The following is a 24,685-nucleotide window of genomic DNA, read 5'->3' on the forward strand; positions in this document are numbered from 1 at the left end:
AATCTCGCTCCAATAATTTGTGAGAATTATTATATGACATATTTCTTCTTTTATTCAATCCTGGTATATGTAATTCTTTTTTAAAAAAATCTGATTATAGTGTCAATTATAACTAAAATAAGCTTTATATTTATTTGAAAGGTATGTTCTTTTTAATTATTGTCATAAACTATGCTCTATATATCTTTTTTCCAATTGCTAAAGTTTCATGAAAATATTGGTTCAATTCTAGCGGTTATTTCCTAACAAAACCACAAACCTAATATAGAAATACATTCTTCAATCAAATAGAAAGCATAAAAGGATTCGCTCTTGTTTTTCCTTTAAAAAAAAAAGAAGAAGAAGAAGAAGAAGAAGAAGAATAAAAAAAAAATCCTTGCGAAAATCACCTGTTTCAATGACGTTAGTGATGGATAATATTGTGGTTTATTTATTTAATATCAACCTTTGTGATTCACATGTCCATACACTTGATATAAGCAAACTTGAAATTTTATTTTTGCGTAGCAATTTACAAGAAAATTAGATGGTTCTGGTTCTCCCCTGGGGTTAATTAAATAGTCTTCTTCTCTGTCTACTTGTTATCTTCTCTTTTTTCTTGCAGATTCGAACCTCGCCGACAGCTTCTGACTTAGCTTTGCTTGAAGACTCTACTCGTACTTTCAGTGGGAAGTCCTTTTACTCAAGTTATTAATCCTCCTTGCAATTTAGCCTCGGATAGTTATTCTTTTAACTAAGTAATTGGCCACATCTTTCAAGAGGTATGGTCCACTTTCATTCACCCATTTTGATAGAGATAACCTGAAAAAAGTGGGAAAAAGTTTGCAGTTCAAGATGGATTCTAGCGCTTACTTCTACATTAAAATGATTCTGAAGCTACTCTAACGTACATTCCTGGTAGAAATGATTTTACGTGACAATGTGCTGGGTAGGGTTCACTAGAAAATATCCAGATACATCTCGCCGTCGTTCTAGTTATGTTCATTACCACTTGCCAGTACATACCTAGGCCTCATTGATTCATAGGTAAGCAAGTGATATTCCACTGAACTAGGTGGCTGACATTGGCTAGGATAGAGAAGCATATAATCAAGTAGGTTGATCCATATTTGAAACATGGTTAAATCCTACTAAGGAAATCTTAAGGTGAGCACCTCGGCACATCAGTCCTTTACGTTGCGGTTGTGGTGAACTTGAGGTAGAAAAACATTCTTATCAAAGGCGTACATCCGTGTAACCAAATGAATGACCAAATTGATCTGACATGTTACCCGAGATGTGGCCGTTGACACCAGCCGAAGCCCTATATGCATTAACAAGGTTCCTGCAATGTCAGAACTAATTGAATAAATGAAAACCTTGATAGACGAAACATAATAAACAAGGAAACAGTTAGAACAAATAGAATAGTAACATAAGAAACCCAGTGAAAAAAACTTCCCTGCACCCCGTTTAACTTTCATCCTTCCTTCCGATAAAAAGATTCAGAGAATCCCGACGAACAAAATATAAGAAACAGGGCTCACAGGACTCAAGTCAAAACGAATAGAAGAAATGTAATGTAGAGATGACAATTCTTCCATTTTGCAATCCAGATTCAATAAACAAACCTAAAGTCCACTTTTTTTGTAGATTTACCTCAATGGAAGCCCAAGAAATTTCATAAACAGACTCTTGTATATGTAACAAAAAAAAAGTGAGCAGTCAACAACTGTAAAACATCCTAAGTATGACCTGCACGCATTAGTAGATTGACTTCTGTGAAATGTTACTAACCTTCAAAGGACAAAAACAATAGAAGAAAAAGACATGTTTGTAACCGATACGGCCTGAAAGTTCAATAATGCCATCCCTTGGCACGCCAACATCTTTGCAGATTTTCCTGATGACGAGCAACTTTGATTTTCAACCAGAGTTTATATGCCATCTCTGTCCTATTACAGGCCAATAGTTTGTTATTAAGCTTACTACGTATTTGCCTACTAGGGAAGAAACCCTGACGTAAACATTCCTCCATGACGAGTACAGCATTTTCAAGCTGCCCTGTTTTGCAAAGACAGCCAATGGCATGCTCATAAGTTTCCATATCAGGATCATAACCACTTTCTTGCATCTCATTCCATATACTTAATAGCATGCCAAATTTACCAAACAAAGAAAGCCGCATTAGCAACAATTTGTATGCATTCTTGGATATCCTACATCCAACTTTTCTTGCTTTCTTGTAGATTAACATAGCTGCGTGCGGAGGACCATAACTACAGCTAAGTTGAATAAAGGATGTTATTGCCCCCGTAGTGGGAATTATTCTTGCCACCATCTCATCAAACATTTCTAGTGCATCAGCTACTTTCTTGGCTTTAAGAAAGCCGGTAATCAAATTGGAATAGGTGTTCATGTCAGGTTCGCATCTGTTGCTCAACATACGCTTGTAATAGGTCAGGCATTGATCAAAATCACCAATACATATAAAGTTGGAGATCATTGCATTATAAGCAGCAACATCTGGTGTACAGCCCTTTTCATCCATTTTATCAAAAATCTTGACAGCATCGTCAATCCGATTAGCTCTGCCAAGACACTCAATAAGATAAGTGTGGGTCAGACAATCTGGAGAAAATCCATCAACTTCCATTGCTTTCAACGTTTGCTCAACTTCACTATGCCTACCGTATCTTGACCATCCACCAATTATAATGTTATATGTCATGACATTGAAAGGGATACTCCCCTTGGTTAAATTAAGGAAGGAGTTTGCAGCACCCACGTGAGATCGTCGACACATGCATTGTAGAAGAATGTTCAAGGTTTCAGTATCACATTTCAACCCAATTTCTTTCAAGTTTCTGAAAAATTGAAGTGCCTTAGAAACTTGGTGAGCCTTGACCAAACTGTCTACTACGATGGATACCGTTTCCAATGTCGCGTCCACTCCCTCCCGTGTCATGCTGTACAAAACATCCATCATGGAGTCAAAAAACCCTCTTCTACCTAAAGCTTTAAGAATTATGTTGTAACTAGAGGCATCTTTAGGTATCGACGGCTGTTTAATAGACCAATAAAAGAAGGTAACCATTGCTTCGCTACCCAAACTCCCGGTGTTTAGTACTTTGCTGACAACATCTTGGCTCAAATTCACATCAGTATTAGCTAAAGCATGCTCAATTGCGGTTTTGCCATTCAGTTTTTGAAGGAAAACACCTCGCAATTTCTCTTCTGGAAGTAAGAATCCATCAACTGCCCTAATTGGCACCTGTTTCTCAGTGAGATTCTCTTTGACAGTGTTAGAAACCGAACCATGAGGATTAACTAGTAGAAGATCAGAAAGTTCGCTGATAACGAATCGCTCATCTATGCAGCGTTGATTTCGATCACCATTACCCGAAACACCATCATCAAATAAATTTGATGGTTCATCTAGGGTTGAAAATAGGTATGATAAAGCCGGCGACGGCGAGTGGATTAAGGGATAGTGATACCTGCCACTGGCAATAAGTCCCAAAAAGCAGGCTTTGACTTGATAGGGAAGAAGACGCCGGGAAGCGCCGAATGCCATACAAGCTATCAATTGATCGGCGCTGATAGCAAGAGAGAAAAGTATCGGAGAGGCTCAAAGAGGTGAGACAAAACGACGATTGGACTTCCGCCAGACGTGAACTTGTTAACGGTGATGACGGCGGGTTCAATACCGCCGTTAACACTTTCTCAAAGACAGAGACTATAATATACCATTTTTAACAGTTTAGGACTAAAACAAATTTTGATACAAAATAGAATAAGATATAGATTTTATAGACTAAGATGGAATTTATACGATTTATGTTAATTTCTCGAATGAATTAAAAGGGATAGATCGACAATAAACAAAAAAGTAAAATTTTAAAAATATATTTCGAATGTTATCCTCAAAATTTCTCTAATCAAAATCGACAATCCAACTAATGCTAAACATTATAATACTCAAATTTAGCTTTATTGCAACATACGTTTGATTGTATTCTTCTATTAATTATACGAGTTTGTTACTGATAAACTTCTACTATCGAAAAATTTATAGCAATAATAAATTTGTTATTGAATATAAGACCTGATTTGCAGACGTAAGTTCTGGTTGCATATTTTAAATTCATTCATATATATATTTTAAGATCTATAATATTTTATAAACATTCTTCACTCGTTTTCTCATCTGTAAGTGGCATGGATGTTATAACTTATAACCTTGATAGATTAGTATATGTCAATTACGTTGGCAATGGAAATATGTAAACGTACAAAATTAAATTAAAAAATATATCAACATTTGAATTGACTTAGTTACAATCTTAAAAAAAAAAATGAAGAAAATTGCCTCTAATATTATTAATCAGCATAACAACATATTGATAACTTGAACTTGAAGCTAAGTTTCACTCGATTGTAAGAAGGGGAGAAGACGAGAAGGGGAAGAAGATAAAACTATAAGGAAAAATACCTAATTGCAAAGGTACAAAGTGTATAATTAAGGTTTAAATTTTATAGAAATATCGATATCAATAGAAATTTGGATACAAATTATTATAAACAATTGATGAATCTCCCATTGTAGCTTAATTATAATATATCTAATAAATTTTAGTTACAATTTTTATACAGACCCATGTCACATTTACCCGAGCCTAATGAGAGTGGATGAACGATAAATTAAAAGGTGGGCCAAAACGAATGGTGACCAATTCTATTGCGTTCCAAAAACTATATCGTACCAATATTGTTATTGTTATGGTTTTGATTATAATTACCATTATTGTTACTTTTTATCTTTTATAGAGAAAAAGTTTCATTTATTGTTACTGTTTTTCGTTATAGTTAATCAAAACCATAATGGTAATATTAAATTTGACAAAATTCATATTTTTAGGTAAACACAATCAAAACCAATATAATTGCATTTGTGATACAATTCATTGGGATTGATTTATCAATTAAATTTCATTACGATTATACAAATCTTCACTCCGATCGATAAAATTGTCTTACATGTATATTATAAATTCACGTGTAAATGTCAAGCACATCGATAAGAAAAAGGAATAATAATACAAAGTAATAAAAAGTTGAATATTTTTGTGAAATTACATGAAAATTATGAAAGTTTTGGATATTAAAAGAAAAAATAACTTACATCAATTCAAAATCGAGATGAAAATGATGTGTAAATTTAATGAAAACAGTCTTAGGTCGAAAACAAAATTGAAAATTAATAAAATCAGTAGATAAAAATGCTTAAAAAACAATCAGTGAAAATGACATTGGTGTGTGAAGCTATAAAATATCGTGTAATCACGATCATAAAATCGAAAAGCTTGGACACACCAATGTAAGTAATTAAAAAATTAGAATTGTTTGTTAAAACATCGATTTTTTTTCAAACTTGATCGAAACAAAAAAATTGAAATATTTTTGAGAGGGAGAAGAAAACAAAATTTTCCCGATCAAAATTTGGATAGGTTTGAAACTTAAAAATTAAGATAGAAAATTTGAATCCCAAAGTGTATAATTGAGAATAAGACGAAATAAAGGAGAGATTGAAAAATAAAATTATTAAATTCACCAATGTTTGCTATATCCTTAATTACCTTAAAAATGGTACTAAATTACCAATTGTCATTACCAAAGAGAAGAAAGAAAAAAAAAAGAGCCGATTTCAATTCGGCCTAAACGGTAACTTTTACGGACGTTGGCCCCAAAGGACAAAAGAGTCTTTTCAAACAAAAGGCTCACCGTGCATTGCAAGATTAAGGAATTATACTGTTTACCGCCAATTTCAACTACGATAAACCCTTACTTTTCCCGCCAAAGCTTTCAAGAAACCACCAACTAATCGAACCGAGCACAGAACTCCATTGTCGATCGTGTAGTTCGCCAAGCTAGGTAGCTCGCAATGAGTTCGAATAACCCCACCCGGAAAGTCCTGTGCTACACTGCCAAAATGGTATATGCAAAAGGGGGGAGGAAGCCTAAATCCAAGCCCAACCGAACATACGAGCTTAAGAAGAATGTGTACCTGGTTGGTGGCATCCCCGTGGAATTTCCATTCCGACCATACGGTTCGCAGCTGGAGTTCATGGGCAGAGTTATATCCACCCTTGATCGAGCTCAGCGAGAGGGCCACTGCCACGCATTGCTGGAATCTCCGACTGGAACCGGGAAGTCACTTTCACTTCTCTGCTCTAGTCTTGCTTGGCAGAAGAATTACAAGATAAAGAATCAGGATGCTAATTCCTGTCACAAGAAGCCTGCTCCGGAGGCTACCACGGATCCTCTCGGTTTTGGCGGTGGATTTATTCCCGAAGTGCAGCCGTCAAGTAAGTTTGCATGTCTTTACCCTGATCATCCGAACATCTCGAAAGCACGAATTCGATTGGGTGGCCAGGTAGAGACATAGAATAGATTGGTTTATGGTTTATGGTTTAGTGTTTATCGTGAGGATATATTTAGGGTAGCTTAGGACGACATATATTTTCGTTGCGCATAGCCTGCCACAAAAACTGTCAAGTATCTTGAACTGTTAACTTTTTCGACGGTTAATTTGATCTGAAGATGGTTGGTTTTTTCTTTTTTCTTTTTATGGATGAACAACGTTGAGAAAAAGTGAAATAATACGTGGGCACCCAGAGGTTGGAACAAATTGTTTTTCTTCATTCACTATGGAATGTCATCTTTCAAACGCTTACTGAAAAATAGCTATTGTGGAATGCGGATGATGGCAAGCTTTTGTTTTACATGGGGATCTTTGTCATTTGTACTGAAATTTCTACTGATGTAAGGACCTCGGCTAACAATAAAGTAACCTTGCTCACTTTTTTTTTTTTTTTTTTTTTTTTTTTTTTTTTTTAATATTTAAATATATATACATATTTGTTTTTTTTATGCTTTTTTGTGTTTTATGTGCCAGTAACTTCTTCTGAGGAATATTATGGGTTCTCTAGTGTCTACAGATACAGAGTCATCTCTTCCAGGGCCAAACAACAAAAGTCAGAAGAAAAAAACAGCCCCGACCATTTACTACTCCTCGTAAGTTTCAACTTACTGGAATTTGAAACAAGGGCTTGGATTTTTTTTTTTTACAAATTGTCTTTCTCATTTACATTTGATGCTAATGCTATACATTTTCTTTATTGAAGGAGGACACATTCACAAATATCACAGGTGATCCGTGAGTATAGGAAAACTACCTATCGAGTGCCAATGGCAGTGTTGGTATGTCACCTCTTTAACACGTGTGTGTACGTATTGTATGAGAGTATGTGTTGAAGGAATTTGAGAAGTTGAATTAGCTGGTTTTGGTTGTAAGAATCCACTGGCTTCCTCTCCTGTCAGATATGGTTCAGCTGCAATACATTTCTGGGTGGTTCTTCTTAGGTAATACTGTACTGTTGTCTTACTAACCCCTTTTTATCATCAGGCGTCAAGGAAGCATCTATGCACAAATCCTCGTGTACGAGGGAAAGATGATTTAGATGAAAAATGGTGCATATTTCTCTCAAAGGCACATTTTCTTTCTTTGTTTATCTTTTTCCAGTTAATTCATTTGGTATTCTCCTTTTCATTGTAAAAATTGTTGAAATCTACCAGCAAACTACTTTTGAAGAATAAAGATGCAGGATGCAGTGAGTTTAAGTGAGTTATCTTTATCCCAATTTTTCATCAATTTATTTCTCTCAATTATTACTTAATTTAAAGCAATCAACAAAGGAAGATAAATTCCTTTTCATTTCTCTAATAGAAACAAAAAAAACGGTTAAACGTCATTCAACTTTTCAGAAAGGAGGATGTCATGAGGTTCATGACATTCAAGATTTGATGAAAGTTGGAGAAGCTGTAAAAGGTTAATCCTTGATCTTTTAGGTGTTTAACATGTCCTGTGTTGTCATTACATATTAACTTAATTTCTTTGTCCTTTTTAGGTTGTTCATATTATGCAGCTCGCTCTATGGCACACAACGCACAGCTGGTGTTTTGCCCATATAGCTATATTATCAATCCAGTTATACGAAGAGCAATTGGTGTAGATATTAAGGATGCGATTGTGATATTTGATGAAGCCCAGTATGTGTACTTGCATCCATACTTACGTGTTTTCTTTTACCTTAGTTTGATGGTAAGTTCATGAGATAGGTAGCAAGTGCAGACAATTAATTAGTTTATTCTGTTTTTGCTTTTCAGCAATATAGAGAATATTGCACGTTGTGCTGGTAGTGTCGATATTGAAGAGGATACTTTAAATAGTAGGTCAATGAAATCATACTATTTTGTTTGACGAGTTGAGAAAAATATTTTCTCATGGCATGCATTTCACATCTTTCAAAGAAATGCAGATGGAGTTGGAACAACTGTGTTTTATAAATTCTTTGGTTTACCAGCCTCTGTATGAAATGACACAGGTAATTAGTTATAGTTACTTAGAATTATTTGCAAACATCTCAAAAGATCTTTTGATATTTAGAAGCTTAACTAAACTTTTAGGAACTCACAAATTGGATTGCCAAGAGGAAGACCACATTGCTGGAGCTCGAGTTTCAGCATTATGTCAGGTGAGTTAAGAAAGAAAGTTTTACAGGTTTTTCTGTAGCATTTGACTTCTTAGTTACATATAGTTTTTCTTTGCATCATATTGGTGTATTTAAAACATAATATCATATCATTCACTTTTTCTCATTCTAGATTCCTTGATCCAAGGAAGAAATTGATTTTCTTCATGTAGATTGTACGTTTAAAACATTTTGGGTATAAATTTCAGATTAAATGTGTTTCTTTCACACTTTGATCCCTTCAACAAACATGCATGCCTGACTTATTCTTTTCTAAAAACGGTGCATTCGACCTCTCTAGTAGTTGATAGCAGTTCGACAACATCGGTCTATGAGATATCCCATTTTTACGTTTATGAATGTTGTAGTTGGACTGGCAATCATGCTCAAAGGGAGCTCCAAGAAGCTAATATAACTCAACAATGCTTCCCCATTTTGCTTAAATGTGCAACAAAGGTATCCTGATCTTGTTGGATTCTTTGAATAAATTGGGGGACCTTTCATTTTGCTCTCATTATCTTAAACTTTCACTGTATGCTTCTTTAAGGCTATTAAAGCTGCTTCGTATACGGAGTCCGATGATGCACATTTGAGTGTCTTGTCAGTGATAGCACTGGAAGGTAAGAGACTACCGTGTGCAACATTTGCTTTATTTTTATGTCAAACTTTCAATGTTGACTAATTTATACGGTGCAGAGTTATTCTCTTCACTGACATATTTCTTCTCAAGAAATGGTTGCCACATGTCTGACTACCAGCTTGCATTACAACGCCACACTAAAAGAGATCCTGGTAATCAGCTGCTTAGTCTTCTTAATTCACTGCCCGCCATAACTTTCAGCCGCCTTTTTTTTTAGTTTGAAATAGTTTTAGATTTTTTGTTTGTTTCTACATATATATTTTTTATAAAGATTATATTTATATTTTATTTCAGGAAAAGCTCATGCTGAATGGACGGTTACTTTAAGTTTGTGGTGCTTGAATCCAGCTGTTGTATTTAGAGACATTGGTGACCTTTCCTTGTCGGTTATTTTGACATCTGGGTGAGCATATAAAACTTGAAAACTTGAAAAGTGGAATATGATGTATCATATAGTTTATTCAAACCATAAAATGTCTTTATTCTTGGCTTCTTCAGCCATGTTAAATTCAATTTTAACATATCCTCCTTTCTACTGGAAGAATAAGACCCGCAGTTTCTCAATGGTTAGAGTTAGATTGACTATAAGTCGGTTATTTAGCACATTTCTAGATTATATTGAGTTGACACTTGAAAGTATGAAAATTGAGATGCTTCTTTAAATTTTAAAGTGCTTTCTCTCTTTCCTACATTTTCTTTTGGTAAGGTATATGTGCAAGAAGACAACTAATCATTTCTGATTTCAAATAATTAGGACCCTGTCACCTATGAATTCCTTTTCATCTGAACTAGGAGTTCAGTTTGGAACTTCACTGGAAGCTCCTCACGTGATTGATGTGGAATCTCAGGTTCAAATGGACTTTTCTTATTTTCTGGTTTTTCCATTCCAGCAACTGTTAAATTTAAATTTTGACCTATCAACAATTGTACTGCAGGTGTGGCCAGCTATTATATCAACTGGTCCAGGAAACCATCCGCTGAATGGAAGTTATAAAACAGCTGATGGATATGCATTCCAGGTATTTTTGGAACTTCATGATCGATATAAACTTATATGTTAGGTTTTTCTTGTCTTATACTGGCCATTTTCTTAAAGGATGCTCTAGGAAAATCATTGGAGGAGATATTTTTTATCGCTCCTGGTGGGTGTCTTGTGTTCTTCCCCAGTTATGAGCTGATGGAAAAACTCCAAAAACGTTGGTCTGAAACTGGTCAATGGTCTCGACTGAATGCAAGGAAGTCTCTTTTTGTTGGTAAGATGCGCACTGGAAAACTAATTTTAGGCTAGTGTATATATATATAATTTGCTGGTATTTTGTCATTCAAGATGAGTTGAATTATATAATGTTTCTTCCGTACCTATATTTATTAATTTTTCTTTTTCTGTCTGCGTGTTGCATTAAGAAAAATCTTTTCAATGGTTTTGTACAGAGCCGAGAGGAGGAGATCAAGAGGATTTTGATTCCATATTGAAAGGTTATTATGATACTATACGTCTTGGTGATAACTTTGCAGTTGAGAAGAAGGTCAAACCCAATGACTCGTATGTGGTTGGCTGTGAAAATCCCGAGGGGGCAGCACTCCTTGCAGTTTTTCGAGGAAAGGTGTGTTCCTTTTGGTTACTTGAAGTTCAACTGCTTTTCCTTGTTTCTTTATGGCAATGATAAACCCTTGTTGTCCTGACGGCATAAAACAACTATGAATGTTTATATGAAGCTTTCAGTTTTGCACGCATCATATGTTTTTTCTTTTCTTTTCCTCTTGTTAAGAAATATGTAAGAACTTCATTTAACAATGATCTCCAATAGGTGGAAGTTGCCAGTTTCAGTATGATCTCCAATCCCTCAGCTTGTTTCTTGAAAAAGAACTAAGACGTTTAATGATCTAATAAGATCTTAAAATAAAAAGATCCATAAATTGATGTTATAATGTGATTTACATATCCTAAATTGCTTTGTTGTGCTTGCAGGTTTCAGAAGGAATAGACTTTTCTGATGATAATGCTAGAGTGGTTGTATCCTTTCCTCTTTTAAGCATCATCTACCTTTCCTTGTGTTGGGGATTGCCTTAGGTCCGTTATCATATTATGAATGAATTGGACTTTTAAGTCATGAAGTCAGTGTCAGTGAAGTTTAACATTTGCTTTTTATTTATTTATTTATAGAAATTCTTAACTAACATGTTCAGATAATAGTTGGTATTCCATTTCCAAATATGTAAGAACTTTATCCTTACTTTATTTTTGCAAAAAAAATATATACCATACAATATTTTGATTATTTATTTATAATTCCTTTCAGAAATGATATTCAAGTTGCATTGAAGAAAGAGTTCAATGACACATATAAAATGTCCAAAAACCTTTTAAGTGGAAATGAGTGGTATTGTCAACAGGCTTTCCGAGCTCTAAATCAAGCTGCAGGTATTGCTTGTAGCTGTTGTCATTTATTTTCATTTTCTTGGTGCTCATGTGGAGTGGCATCATGCAAATAACCTTGCTATACTTTGTAACAATTCCTTTCTGTAGGACGTTGTATTCGACACAAATTTGACTATGGTGCCATTCTGCTATTAGGTAATAATTGCTTTAATTTCACTTGTTCTATTGCCTACTAACAACACGAGCTTCATTGGTCAGGCCACTAATTTTGTACATATGCATATGATTGTTTGTGCTGGATAAATCAAGCTATTTAACTCGTACATAAGTCCTCCAAAGCTTGCTTGGAAGCTGCCATTCCTTGGCCGTAACATTTTAGCTAGTTCTATCGTTTCAATATTGTATTTCCTATATTCATGTTGATAAATCTAAAATTTCCTTGTCATTCTTAAAAGAGTATTTCCATGGTAGACTCATGAGGTTATTTAATGCACAAATCTCCCATAGCTATTCACCCTTTCATTCATTTTTTTTGGGCAAATAGATGAGCGTTTCCAGGAAAAAAGGAACAGGACTTACATTTCAAAGTGGCTAAGAAAATCCATTAAACAGTTCGATAACTTTGAACAGTCTATGAAGGAGCTGAAATCCTTTTTCAGCCACATTAAGGTCTGGAATATATTGTGCTTGCTTCTTCTGTGTTATTTTCTTCCTTTGCATACTTATGGAAAGGCAATAAATCTCGGTACATTATTGTTGGGTTTCATTTTAGGAGCGCATTAGCAACAATACAGAAAGTGAGTTGCCAAATTCTGAGAATGAGGAGCATATTACTTCTGCCTGGCAAAGTTGTTATAGAAGAATGCAGATAGAGAAATTTGACATTTTTAATTATCGTGGGCAGAAAGTTAGTACTAAAAGAATGAAGTATAGTACCTGTTTTTTTCAATCGAAACCTCTAGTTGGTATTGACGACAAGCTTTATTTCAGGCTCACGAAGATGTGAAAAACTGTAGAGTTAATATTGCTCAAAAGGAGTGTTACTGATCCCAAAACCAAAAATCCCGAATGTAACAGTGTTGACAGAAGCTCAATAATCAGCGGAAATTTGACTTGCCCAAAAGATACTAGTTATGAAATTCTTGTCACAGGAAAGAAGTTTAACAGTTTAAATGTCACACAAGTGCCCAAGCTAAATGATACTGTTCCTGGTTTTCTGTCATCTGGCCTTCCAAGGGACAAAAAGTTGCATCTATCTTGTGCACTTTGTAGAAGCCCACTCGGTCGCCCAGAGAACCATTTAAATACAACGTGCTCATTTACTGTATCATCAAAAACAAACTTAATATCAATATATAAGGAAAGGTTTAAAGCTCAAACTGCCAATTCGTCAGCAAGTATACAGCTTATTATTACAGACATCTTGTTTGTTAACCAGAGGCTCCTAGTTAGGTCTTCAAAAAATTCAGGAGTTAGTATATGGAGTGAGGAGGATGGTTGTGTATACAATTATGTCTTTTGCCCCTTCTGTTGCAGTGACAATTGTATCGGTGTTCAGATCATGGCAACTGATGCATCAAATATTCCATTACTTCATAAGGTACATGTTATTCTGTCCTAATATTCCATGAAGATGAATATGGACTTTTTTTTTTGTGTTTCGACATCTCAATCTTTATCATGACAGTTTTATCCACAATTTTTTTGGTTACATTTCTCGTCTCCTCATTTTGCAGGTGATGTTTTTCGTGGAGTGTTTGGAGATCCAAAGACCTCAAAGCTGATACAGGAAAGGCTTCAGTAAACAAGGTAAACGATTGTGATATAATGAGAAATTAAAGTCAATTAACTAGTTACTGTGACACGAATTAAAACCAATTTGATGGCTGACTTTGATTTCCAAATTTTATTGCAGGAAGTATCACCCGTTAGTAGCTCAGCCAAGAATAAGTATGACTGTCATTTGAAATTTTGTCCTACTCCCCTAGCCTACTAACCTTAGGCGGCTGGAGGTCTACTAAATTGAAAGTCAGGAGGAAAGGAACTTCATGAAGTACTCATCTACATGCATTCAGCTTGGCTTAATTTAACCACTGTCCTGGGCTGCTGTCCAAGCTGATAAGATTGCCTGGATGTTTTTGTGATGATATAATGGGAGATCTGGCCATTTCTATCGGTTAAACTCACCATTCAAAGAATGCAGCTAAGGTGGAAAAGTCAGTGTGCGTCCGGACAAAAGAATCTCTTAATCTATGTATGTTCATTTGTACTAAAATTGTAAAGATGACTGCATATTTATCTCGATCTTTTGTTTTCGGGTTGTGAATCCCTCTGTATAGTTTCTGCCTGTTTGTTTTGTCATGCTATCATACTGTTTTAGATACGATAGCATTGTAGGTTCCCACTAGCAATAATGTTACACAATTTCCATGCCTTATCGAGGGTATGATTGTTGATCTCAAACTGGAAATTTTCTGAATTTAGTGTTTTGGGTTTAGCTTCATGATCCCTCGTACATTTCAAAGAGGCTAAGAAAATCGACCAAACAATTTGATAACTTTGAACAGTCTCTGGAGGAGCTGAAATCCTTTTTCAGCCACGTTTAAGGTCTGGAACATATTTTCCTTGCTTCTTCTGTGTTATTTTCTTCATGCTTATGGTCAGACAATAAATCACGGTAAATTATTGTTGGGCTTCATTTCAGGAACCCCATCAGCAACAATACAGAAAGTGAGTTGCAAAATCTGTGTGAACGAGGAGCATATTACTTCTACCTGCCCAAGTAGTTGTAGAAGAACGAAGATAGAGAAATTTGATCAAGTCAACCCAAATATGCTTTGAAAAAGAATAATTCCAGACTGAATCCCGAAGAAGGATAAACCAACCAACATTGGTTATATACCGAACAACAACGAAGGAAAGGAATCAAAAATTAAAAGGAAAATTCAGGTAACCATAACCATTTCTACACACCAATTTCCTCTCTCAATCTCGCTGTCTTAGGAACCAGTATTAATTATATAACATTTTTAATTCTTTTTCTTTTCTCTACAATGGAAAATGAAAATAAGAACATATACATTTCATTAAAATGAGAGCTTTTTTTTCTTTTTCCTTTTCGTTTGCAAATTTGTGAGAATTAGTGAATGACATATTTCTTCTTTTAATTAACATTGTTATCTATCTTTTCTTAATTTCTGATTATAGTGTCAATTATATTTATTTGAACGGTACGTTCTTTTTAATTATTGTCATAAGCTCTATGCTCTATGTATCAACAATATTTTTTTTGTTATCGTTTGGATTAACCGTAATTATAACCCAAATTAAGATGGTCATATTAAATTTCACAAAATACATCTTTTTAAGTAAATACAATTGTATTTGTAATTACGGTTCTTCAAAATTTAATTTACCAATTAAATTTGATTACGATTATACCATTTTTTATTGCAATCGATAAAATGGTCTTATATGTATAATATTATATATGCATGTGTAAATGTGGGTGCAAGCACATCAATTAAAAAGAGTAATTTGGTACCATTTTTTAAAATATCGATTTTCTTTTGAAATTTTATAGAAATGGAGGAAGTTGAGATATTTACGAAATAGAGGAAAAAAATGAAAAATTCCCGATTCGACCCCATTTGAAACTTCAAAACTGTGATGAAAATTTCAATCCATGGGTATAATTGAAAATAAGAAAAAATAAATGAGAGATTGAAAAAAATTATGAAAGTTACCATTATTTGCTATATCTTTAATTAAATATTAATTACCTTAAAAATGGTACCAAATTACTAATTGAATTGCCAAAGGAAAAAAAAAAAAAAAGAATCGATTTCAATTCGGCCTAAACGGTAACTTTCACGGACGTTGGCCCCAAAGGACAAAATAGTATTTTTAAACAAAAGGCTCACCGTGCATTGCAAGATGAAGGAATTATACTGTTTACCGCCAATTTCAACTACGATAAACCCTAACTTTTCCCGCCAAAGCTTTTCAAGAAACCACCACCAAATCGAACCGAGCACAGGACTCCATTGTCGATCGTGTAGTTCACCAAGCTAGGATTTCGAATATCCCCACCCGACAAGTCCTGTGCAACACTTCCAAAATGGTATATGCAAAAGGGGGGACGAACCCCAAATCCAAGACCAATCCAACTTATCAGCTCACGAAGAATGTGTACCCGATTGGTGGCATCCAAGTGGAATTTCCATACCGACCATACGGTTCGCAGCTGGCGTTCATGGGCAGAGTTATATCCACCCTTGATCGAGCTCAGCGAGAGGGCCATTGCCACGCATTACTGGAATCTCCGACTGGAACCGGGAAGTCGCTTTCACTTCTCTGCTCGAGTCTTGCTTGGCAGAAGAATTACAAGATAAAGAATCAGGATGCTAATTCCAGTCACACGAAGCCTGCTCCAGAGGCTGCCACAGATCCTCTCGGTTTTGGCGGTGGATTTCTTCCCGAAGTGCAGACGTCAAGTAAGTTTGCATGTCTTAACCCTGATCATCCGAACATCTCGAACGCACGAATTCGATTGAGTGGTTAGGTAGAGACAGAAAAAATTGGTTTAAAGTTCATGGACATTTTTATTTTAGTGTAACTGGGTTCACCTTGCGAGCGCTTCAGGCTTATATCGTGAGAATATATTTAGGGCAATAGCTTAGGACGGCATATATTTTCGTTGCGCATCGATTGCAACAAAAAGTGTTAATCATCTTTAATTGTTAACTTTTTCGATGGTTAATTGATCTGGGGATGGTTGGTTTTTTCTTTTTTGTTTTTATGGATATACGTGGGCACACTAAGGCTGGAACAAATTGTTTTTCTTCTATTCACTGTGGAATATCATCTTTCAAACGTTTATTGTGAAATGCGGATGATCGCACGCTTTTGTTTTACATGGGGCTCTTGTCATTTGTACTAAAATTTCTACAGATGGAAGGACCTCGGCTAACAATAATGTAATTTTGCTCACTTTTTTTTTTATAACGTATATTCGCATTTTTATGCTTTTTGTGTTTTACGGGCCAGTAACTTCTTCTGAGGGATATGTTGGGTTTTCTAGTGTCTACAGATACTGAGTCATCTCTTCCAGGGCCAAACAACAAAAGTCAGAAGAAAAAAACAGCCCCGACCATATACTACGCCTCGTAAGTTTCAACTTACTGCAATTTGAAACAAGGGCTTGGATTTTCTTTTCCAAATTGTCTTTGTCATCTACATTTGATGCTAATGCTATACGTTTTCTTATTCAAGGAGAACACATTCACAGATATCACAGGTGATCCGTGAGTATAGAAAAACTTCCTATCGAGTGCCAATGGCAGTGTTGGTATGTCACTGCTTTAACACGTGTGTGTGTACATATTGTATGAGATTATGCATTGAAGGAATTGAGAAGTTGAATTAACTTGTTTTGGTTGTAAGAATCCTGTGACTTCCTCTCCTCTCAGATATGGTTCAGCTGCAATACATTTCTGGGTGGTCCTTGTTAGGTTATACTGTACTGTTATCTTACTAACCCCCTTCTTATCATCAGGCGTCAAGGAAACATCTATGCACAAATCCTTATGTACGAGGGAAAGATAATTTAGATGAAGAATGGTGCATATTTCTCTCAAAGGCACCTTTTTCTTTCTTTGTTTGTCTTTTTCCAGTTAATTCATTTGATATTCTTCTTTTGACTGTGAAATTTGTTGAAATCTACCAGCAAACTACTTTTGAAGGATCAAGATGCAGGATGCAGCGAATTTAAGTGAGTTATATTTATCCTATTTCTTCATCAATTTATTTCTCTCAATTATTACTTAAAGCAATCGACAAAGGAAGATAAATACCATTTTGTTTTTCTAAAAGAAACGCAAACAAGGTTAAATGTCATCCAACTCTTCAGAAAGGAGGATGTCACGAGGTTCATGACATTGAAGATTTGGTGAAAGTTGGAGAAGCTGTAAAAGGTTAATCCTTGATCTTTAAGGTGTTTAACATGTCTTATGTTGTCATCACATATTTAACTTAATTTCTTTATCTTCTTTAGGTTGTTCATATTATGCAGCTCGCTCTATGGCAGACGACGCACAGCTGGTGTTTTGCCCATATAGCTATATTATCAATCCAGTTATTCGAGGAGCAATGGATGTAGACATTAAGGGTGCAATTGTGATTTTTGATGAAGCCCAGTATGTGTACTAGCATCCATACATTATGCGTTTCCTTTACCTCAGTTTGATGGTACGTTCATGAGATAGGTGGCAACTGCAGACAATTAATTAGTTTATTCTGTTTTCACATTTCAGCAATATAGAGGATATTGCACGTCATGGTGGTAGTGTGGATATTGAAGAGGATACTTTAAATAGTAGGTCACTGAAATTATACTATTTTGTTTGATGACTTGAGAAAAATATTTTCTGATGGCTTGCATTTCACATCTTTCGAAGAATTGCAGATGGAGTTAGAGCAACTATGTCCTTTTAATTCTTTGGTTTACCAGCCTCTGTATGAAATGACACAGGTAATTAGTTATAGTTACTTAGAATTATTTGCAAACATCTCAAAAGATCTTTTGATATTTAGAAGTCTAACTGAACTTCTAGGATCTCACAAGTTGGATTGACCAAAGGAAGACCACATTGCAGAAGCGCGAGTTTCAGCATTATGTCACCTGGTGAGTTAAGAAAGAAAATTTTACAGGTTTTGCTGTAGCATTTCATTTCTTCGTTGCATATAATTTTTCTTTGCATCATATTGGTTTATTTAAAACATAATATCATATAATTCACTTTTTCCATTCTAGATTCTTTGATCCATGGAAGAAATTGATTTAAACTGATTTTCTTGATGTAGATTGTGCGTTTAAAACATTTTGGGTATAGATTTCAGATTAAATGTGTTTCTTTTCACACTTTGAGCCCTCCAATAAACATGGTTGTCTGACTTATTCTTTTCTAAAAACGGTGCATTCTACCTATTCTTTTCTAAAAACGGTGCATTCTACCTCTCTAGTAGTTGATATCAGTTTGACAACATCGGTCTATGAGATATCCCATTTCTACGTTTATGAATGTTGTAGCTGGACTGGCAATCATGCTCAAAGGGAGCTCCAAGAAGCTAATATAACTCAACAATGCTTTCCCATTTTGCTTGAATGTGCAACAAAGGTATCCTGATCCTGTTGGGTTCTTTGAATTATTTGGGGGACCTTTCATTTTGTTCTCATTATCTTAAAGTTTCACTGTATGCTTGTCTAAGGCTATTAAAGCAGCTTCAGATACTGAGTCAGATGATGCACATTTGAGTGGCCTGTCAGTGATAACCCTGGAAGGTAAGAGACTACTGTGTTCAACATTTGCTTTATTTTTATGTAAAACTTTCAATGTTGACCAATTTATACGACACAGGATTATTCTCTTCACTGACATATTTCTTCTCAAGAAATGGTTGCCACATGTCTGACTACCAGCTTGCATTACAACGCTACATTAAAAGAGATCCTGGTAATCAGTTGCTTAGTCTTCTTAATTCACAGCCTGCCATAACTGAAGTTGGTTACGGTTCTGTTACCTTTTTTTAGTTAGTTTGTCTGATGTTATCTGGAGACTATAACTGACTTGCTATTAAGCTTTTCAAGAGAAGACATTTTTCACTGGATCTTATACCTTGAGAATAAGAAAGAAAACTCTTGTCACCTTTTTTTAGTTTGAAATAGTTTTAGTTTTTTTTTTATTTTTTTTTATTTTTTTATTTGTACAAACAATTTCTTATTACAAAATTATATTTATATTTTATTTCAGGAAAAGCTTATGCTGAATGGACGGTTACTTTAAGTTTGTGGTGCTTTAATCCAGCTGTTGTATTTAGAGACATTGGTGATCTTTCCTTGTCGGTTATTTTGACATCTGGGTGAGCACATAAAACTTGAAAAGTGGAATATGATGTATCATATAGTTTATGCAATCTATAAAATATCTTCATTCTTGGCTTATACAGCCATGCTCTTCAGCCATGTTAAATTTAAATTTAACATATCCTCCTTTCTTCTGGAAGAATAAGACCTGCAGTTACTCAATGATTAGAATTGTTAGATTGACTATAAGTCAGTTATTTAGCAGATTTCTAGACTATATTGAGTTAACACTTGAAAGTATGAAAATTGAGATGCTTCTTTAAATTTTGAAGTGCTTTCTCTCTTTCCTACATTTTCTTTTGGTAAGGTATATTATATCTGTGCCTAAGAAGACAACTAATCATTTCTGATTTCAAATAATTAGGACCCTGTCACCTATGAATTCCTTTTCATCTGAACTAGGAGTTCAGTTTGGAACTTCACTGGAAGCTCCTCACGTGATTGATGTGGAATCTCAGGTTCAAATGGACTTTTCTTATTTTCTGGTTTTTCCATTCCAGCAACTGTTAAATTTTGACCTATCAACAATTGTACTGCAGGTGTGGCCAGCTATTATATCAACTGGTCCAGAAAACTATCCGCTGAATGGAAGTTATAAAACAGCTGATGGATATGCATTCCAGGTATTTTTGGAACTTCATGATCGATATAAACTTATATGTTAGGTTTTTCTCGTCTTATACTGGCCATTTTCTTAAAAGGATGCTCTAGGAAAATCATTGGAGGAGATATTTTTTATTGCTCCTGGTGGGTGTCTTGTGTTCTTCCCCAGTTATAAGCTGATGGAAAAACTCCAAAAACGTTGGTCTGAAACTGGTCAATGGTCTCGACTGAATGCAAGGAAGTCTCTTTTTGTAGGTAAGATGCGCACTGGAAAACTAATTTTAGGGTAGTGTAAATATATTTTGCTGGTATTTTGTCATTCAAGACGAGTTGAATTATATAATGTTTCTTGCATAACTGTATTTATTAAATTTTCTTTTTCTTTCTACGTGTTGCATTAAGAATTCAAATCTTTTCAATGGTTTTGTACAGAGCCAAGAGGAGGAGCTCAAGAGGATTTTGATTCCATATTGAAAGGTTATTATGATACTATACGTCTTGGTGATAACTTTGCAGTCGGGAAGAAGAGTCGAGGTAAGAAGGTCAAACCCAATCACTCGTATGTCGTTGGCTGTGAAAATTCCAAGGAAGGAGCAGCACTCCTTGCAGTTTTTCGAGGAAAGGTGTGTTCTTTTTGATTACTCGAAGTTCAATTGCTTTTCCTTGTTTCTTTATGGCAATGATAAAACCTTGTTGGCCTGACAGCACAAAACAACTACGAGCGTTTATATGCAGCTCCCAGTTTTGCACGCATCATGTGCTTTTCTTTTCTTTTCCTTTTGTTAAGAAATATGTAAGAACTTCATTTAACAATAGGTGGAAGTCGCCAGTTCAGTATGACCCACAGCTTCGTTTCTTGAAAAAAAACTAAGATGTTTAATGATCTAATAAGATCTTAAAATAAAAAGATCCATAAATTGATGTTATAATGTGATTTACATATCCTAAATTGCTTTGTTGTGCTTGCAGGTTTCAGAAGGAATAGACTTTTCTGATGATAATGCTAGAGTGGTTGTATCCTTTCCTCTTTTAAGCATCATCTACCTTTCCTTGTGTTGGGGATTGCTTTAGGTCCATTATCATATTACGAATGAATTGGACTTTTAAGTCATGAAGTCAGTGTCAGTGAAGTTTAACATTTGCTTTTTATTTATTTATAGAAATTCTTAACTAACATGTGCAGATAATAGTTGGTATTCCATTTCCAAATATGTAAGAACATTATCCTTACTTTATTTTTGGAAAAAAATATATACCATACAATATTTTGATTATTTATTTATAATTCCTTTCAGAAATGATATTCAAGTTGCATTGAAGAAAAAGTTCAATGACACATATAAAATGTCCAAAAACCTTTTAAGTGGAAATGAGTGGTATTGTCAACAGGCCTTCCGAGCTCTAAATCAAGCTGCAGGTATTGCTTATAGCTGTTGTCATTTAGTTTCATTTTCCTTGTATGTGGAGTGGCATCATGCAAATAAACTTGCTATATTTTGTAACAATTTCTTTCTGTAGGACGTTGTATTCGACACAGATTTGACTATGGTGCCATTGTGCTATTAGGTAATAATTGCTTTAATTTCACTTGTTCTATTGCCTATTAAAGATACGAGCTTCATTGGTCAGGCCACCGATTTTGTTTGCATGCGTATGATTGTTTGTGCTGGTTAGAGGAAGAAACCAAGCTATTTAACTCGAACATAACTCCTCCAAAACTTGCTTGGAAGCTGCCATTCCTTGGCCGTGACATTTTAGCTAGTTCTATGGTTTCAATATTGTATTTCCTATATTTGTGTTGATAAATCTAAAATTTCCTTATCATTCTTAAAAGAGTATTTTCCATGGTAGACTCATGAGGTTATTTATTGCACAGATCTCCTGTAGCTTTTCACCCTTTCTTTTTTTTCTTTGGGCAAATAGATGAGCGTTTCCAGGAAGAGAGGAACAGGACTTACATTTCAAAGTGGCTAAGAAAATCCATTAAACAATTTGATAATTTTGAACAGTCTATGGAGGAGCTGAAATCCTTTTTCAGCCATATTAAGGTCTGGAACATATTGTCCTTGCTTCTTCTGTGTTATTTTCTTCCTTTACACACTTATAGTCAGGCAATAAATCACGGTACATTATTGTTGGGTTTCACTTTAGGAGCGCATTAGCAACAATACAGAAAGCGAGTTACCAAATTCTGAGAATGAGGAGCATATTATTTCTACCTTCCCAAGTAGTTGTAGAAGAACGAAGATGGAGAAAATTGACAAGTTTAATCATCATGGGCAGAAAGTCAGTACTAAAATAATGAAGTATAATACCTGTTCTTTTCAATCAAAATTTCCAGCTGATATTGATGAGAAGCATTATTTCAGGCTCATGAAGATGCAAAAAACTGTATAATTGATCTGGAGTGCAGTGTTGAAACAGAAACAAGGTAAATATGGACTCCATTTGCTAAAGTGATTTTTTGGCATGGCCTACGAAGAGCTGAAAAATTCATTAGCTTTTCTATGTTGGTGCATAATTTGATTTAACACTAACAATTTTTGTACAGGAACTGTAATCAGAAGGTTGATTAGTTATCATGCCTTTATAACTAGGTGTTCTTATTACCTCCCTACTTAGCAATCACTATTCATTTTTCATTTGCAATGGTCTTGAACCACTGCATATTGCAGGAACCATGAGTTTCTATCTATGAATACCGTCCTTGAAGTTCCAGATTCCCCAATTGTTCAGGAGACTCCTTGTGTTGATATTGTTGGCGCCACTAGTCCAGGAGAATCCAAAGATGAAAGATCAACTTCAACTGTAATTGAGGCATATTCTGAGCTTTCTGATCAATTATCATATCATTCAAAACCTCTGGTCAAATCAACAAGATCTCCTCTTACATCTGAAACTTCAATTCTGCATACTCCTGAAAGAAATGTTTCTGTGAATGCCTACAGCTTTGCACGAGATACAGAATCTTCTTTGAATACGAGTGTAAATTCTCATACCCAGAAAAGGAGGAAGTCTATCGGTATAACTATTACGAAACTTGCTCAAGAAGAGTTTCTTACCGATCCCAGAACCAAAAATCCCGAATATAACAGTGTGGACAGAAGCTCAATAATTAGCAGAAATTTAACTAGTCCAAAAGATACTAATTATGAAACTCTTCTCACGGAAAAGAAGTCTAACAGTTTAAATGTCACACGAGTGCCCAAGCTAAATGATACTGTTCCTGTTTGTCTGTCGTCTGGTCTTCCAATGGACAAAAAGTTGTATCTGTCTTGTGCACTTTGTAGAAGCCCACTTGGTCGCCCAGAGAACCATTTAAACATAACGTGCTCATTTACTGTATCATCAAAAACACACTTAGTATCGATATATAAGGAAAGGTTTAAAGCTCAAACTGCCAATTCATCAGCAAGTGTACAGCTTATCATTACAGACATTTTGTTTGTTAACCAGAGGCTCCTAGTTAGGTCTTCGAAAAATTCAGGACGTGGTATATGGAGTGAGGAGGACGGCTGTGTATATAATTATGTCTTTTGCCCCTTCTGTTGCAGTGACAATTGCATTGGTGTACAGATCATGGCAACTGATGCATCAAATATTCCATTACTTAATAAAGTACGTGTTATTCAGTTCTTCTAATTTTTCATGAAGATGAATATGGATTTTTTTTGTGTATCGGCATCTCAAACTTTATCATGACAGTTTTATCCATAATTTTTTTTATTACATTTCTCGTCTCCTCATTTGCAGGTGATGTTTTACGTTGAGTGTTTGGAGATCCAGGACCTTAAAGCTGATACAGGAAAGGCTTTAGTAAACAAGGTAAACGATTGTGATATAATGAGAAATCAAAGTTAATTAACTGTTACTGCGGCATGAAGTACGATCAGTATGATGGCTGACTATGATTTCCAAATTTTATTGCAGGAAGTATCACCCGTTGGTAGCTCAGCTAAGAATAAGTATGCCGTCATGGAACCCATTGAAAATTTTTCATACTCCCCTAGCCCGCTAACCTCAGGCGGCTGGAGGTCTACTAAATTGAAAGTCAGAAGGAAAGGAACTTCATGATCTAGATGCATTCTGCTTGGCTTAATTTAACCACTGTTCTGGGCTGCAGTCCAAGCTTATAAGATTGCCTGGATGTTTACGTGGTGATATATGGGAGATCTGGTCATTTCTATCGGTCAAACTCACCATTCAAAGATTGCAGCTAAGGTGGAAGCTTTGGTGTGTGTTTGGTCAAAAGAATCTCTTAATCTATGTACATTTATACTACAATTGTAAAGTTGACTGCATATTTATCTTAATCATTTGTTTCCGGGTTGTGAAGCCCTCTGTATAGTTTCTGCATGATTGTTTTGTCACGCTGTCATGCTGTTTTAGATAGGACAGCATTGTAGATCCCCTCTAGTAATAATGTTAGACAGTTCCCATGCCTTATCGAGGGTATGATTGTTGATCTCAAAGTGCAAATTTTCTGAATTTAGTGTTTTGGGTTTAACTTCATAATCTCTCTAGATGTTTTTTTTCATTCAAGAAAAAATAAGACTTGCCATGAA

At 35.1% G+C, this 24,685-nt stretch overlaps 3 protein-coding genes across 10 annotated transcripts; 2 read left to right on the plus strand and 1 right to left on the minus strand.

Moving 5' to 3' along the window:
* Positions 1-407: 407 nt before the first annotated feature.
* LOC103493826 (putative pentatricopeptide repeat-containing protein At5g43820) lies at positions 408-3,713 on the minus strand. 5 transcript variants are annotated; one of them, XM_051087768.1, is made up of 3 exons: positions 1,777-3,713; positions 1,155-1,303; positions 408-801 (listed from the first exon to the last, which is right to left on the minus strand). In XM_051087768.1, exon 1 carries the CDS (start codon positions 3,554-3,556, stop codon positions 1,838-1,840), a length of 1,719 nt encoding a protein of 572 aa, XP_050943725.1. In that variant the 5' UTR covers positions 3,557-3,713; the 3' UTR covers positions 408-801; positions 1,155-1,303; positions 1,777-1,837. The 5 variants fall into 5 exon arrangements, with proteins under 5 accessions (XP_050943725.1, XP_008452986.2, XP_008452987.2 ...); XM_008454764.3 differs by having other exon boundaries at positions 891-1,303; XM_008454765.3 differs by having other exon boundaries at positions 1,155-1,324; positions 1,777-3,712.
* Positions 3,714-5,822: 2,109 nt separating this feature from the next.
* On the plus strand, positions 5,823-24,635 carry LOC103493825 (uncharacterized). Of its 4 annotated transcripts, XM_051087771.1 has the most exons (29): positions 15,960-16,089; positions 16,418-16,572; positions 16,677-16,761; positions 16,868-16,943; positions 17,151-17,215; positions 17,322-17,366; positions 17,468-17,568; positions 17,649-17,790; positions 17,908-17,969; positions 18,052-18,125; positions 18,208-18,278; positions 18,684-18,771; positions 18,863-18,935; positions 19,012-19,107; positions 19,405-19,513; positions 19,882-19,975; positions 20,057-20,140; positions 20,219-20,375; positions 20,553-20,743; positions 21,090-21,134; positions 21,304-21,332; positions 21,416-21,537; positions 21,639-21,686; positions 22,044-22,168; positions 22,272-22,406; positions 22,490-22,551; positions 22,796-23,738; positions 23,874-23,945; positions 24,051-24,635. In XM_051087771.1, the coding sequence occupies exons 4-29, from the start codon at positions 16,932-16,934 to the stop codon at positions 24,192-24,194; spliced, it is 3,189 nt and encodes a 1,062-aa protein (XP_050943728.1). In that variant the 5' UTR covers positions 15,960-16,089; positions 16,418-16,572; positions 16,677-16,761; positions 16,868-16,931; the 3' UTR covers positions 24,195-24,635. The 4 variants fall into 4 exon arrangements, with proteins under 4 accessions (XP_050943726.1, XP_050943727.1, XP_008452980.2 ...); XM_051087769.1 differs by lacking the exons at positions 15,960-16,089; positions 16,418-16,572; positions 16,677-16,761; positions 16,868-16,943 and adding exons at positions 5,823-6,347; positions 6,972-7,056; positions 7,167-7,242; XM_051087770.1 differs by lacking the exons at positions 15,960-16,089; positions 16,418-16,572; positions 16,677-16,761; positions 16,868-16,943 and adding exons at positions 6,479-6,828; positions 6,972-7,056; positions 7,167-7,242.
* LOC103493823 (uncharacterized) lies at positions 7,453-14,094 on the plus strand. Its single transcript, XM_017045787.2, has 24 exons — positions 7,453-7,512; positions 7,618-7,662; positions 7,807-7,870; positions 7,950-8,091; positions 8,209-8,270; positions 8,353-8,426; positions 8,509-8,576; positions 8,942-9,029; positions 9,121-9,193; positions 9,270-9,365; positions 9,508-9,616; positions 9,968-10,061; positions 10,149-10,232; positions 10,310-10,466; positions 10,645-10,817; positions 11,183-11,227; positions 11,401-11,429; positions 11,514-11,635; positions 11,741-11,788; positions 12,138-12,262; positions 12,366-12,500; positions 12,584-13,193; positions 13,330-13,402; positions 13,509-14,094. Exons 3-22 carry the CDS (start codon positions 7,846-7,848, stop codon positions 12,638-12,640), a joined length of 1,806 nt encoding a protein of 601 aa, XP_016901276.2. The 5' UTR covers positions 7,453-7,512; positions 7,618-7,662; positions 7,807-7,845; the 3' UTR covers positions 12,641-13,193; positions 13,330-13,402; positions 13,509-14,094.
* Positions 24,636-24,685: the final 50 nt, after the last annotated feature.

Source organism: Cucumis melo, chromosome 7 (assembly GCF_025177605.1).
Source record: "Cucumis melo cultivar AY chromosome 7, USDA_Cmelo_AY_1.0, whole genome shotgun sequence".
NCBI classification, from domain to species: Eukaryota; Viridiplantae; Streptophyta; class Magnoliopsida; order Cucurbitales; family Cucurbitaceae; genus Cucumis; species Cucumis melo.

What these genes read in the sequence shown, in the direction of transcription:
- LOC103493826 (XM_051087768.1), bottom strand. Translation starts at nt 3,556, where the DNA reads ATGGCATTCGGCGCTTCCCGGCGTCTTCTTCCCTATCAAGTCAAAGCC.
- LOC103493825 (XM_051087769.1), top strand. Translation starts at nt 5,924, where the DNA reads ATGAGTTCGAATAACCCCACCCGGAAAGTCCTGTGCTACACTGCCAAA. An exon ending in TCCCGAAGTGCAGCCGTCAA is followed by an intron (nt 6,348 to 6,971) that starts GTAAGTTTGCAT and finishes TGGGTTCTCTAG; the next exon opens with TGTCTACAGATACAGAGTCA. An exon ending in GAAAGGCTTTAGTAAACAAG is followed by an intron (nt 23,946 to 24,050) that starts GTAAACGATTGT and finishes ATTTTATTGCAG; the next exon opens with GAAGTATCACCCGTTGGTAG.
- LOC103493823 (XM_017045787.2), top strand. Translation starts at nt 7,846, where the DNA reads ATGAAAGTTGGAGAAGCTGTAAAAG. An exon ending in CTGATGGATATGCATTCCAG is followed by an intron (nt 10,233 to 10,309) that starts GTATTTTTGGAA and finishes ATTTTCTTAAAG; the next exon opens with GATGCTCTAGGAAAATCATT. An exon ending in GGTATTCCATTTCCAAATAT is followed by an intron (nt 11,430 to 11,513) that starts GTAAGAACTTTA and finishes AATTCCTTTCAG; the next exon opens with AAATGATATTCAAGTTGCAT.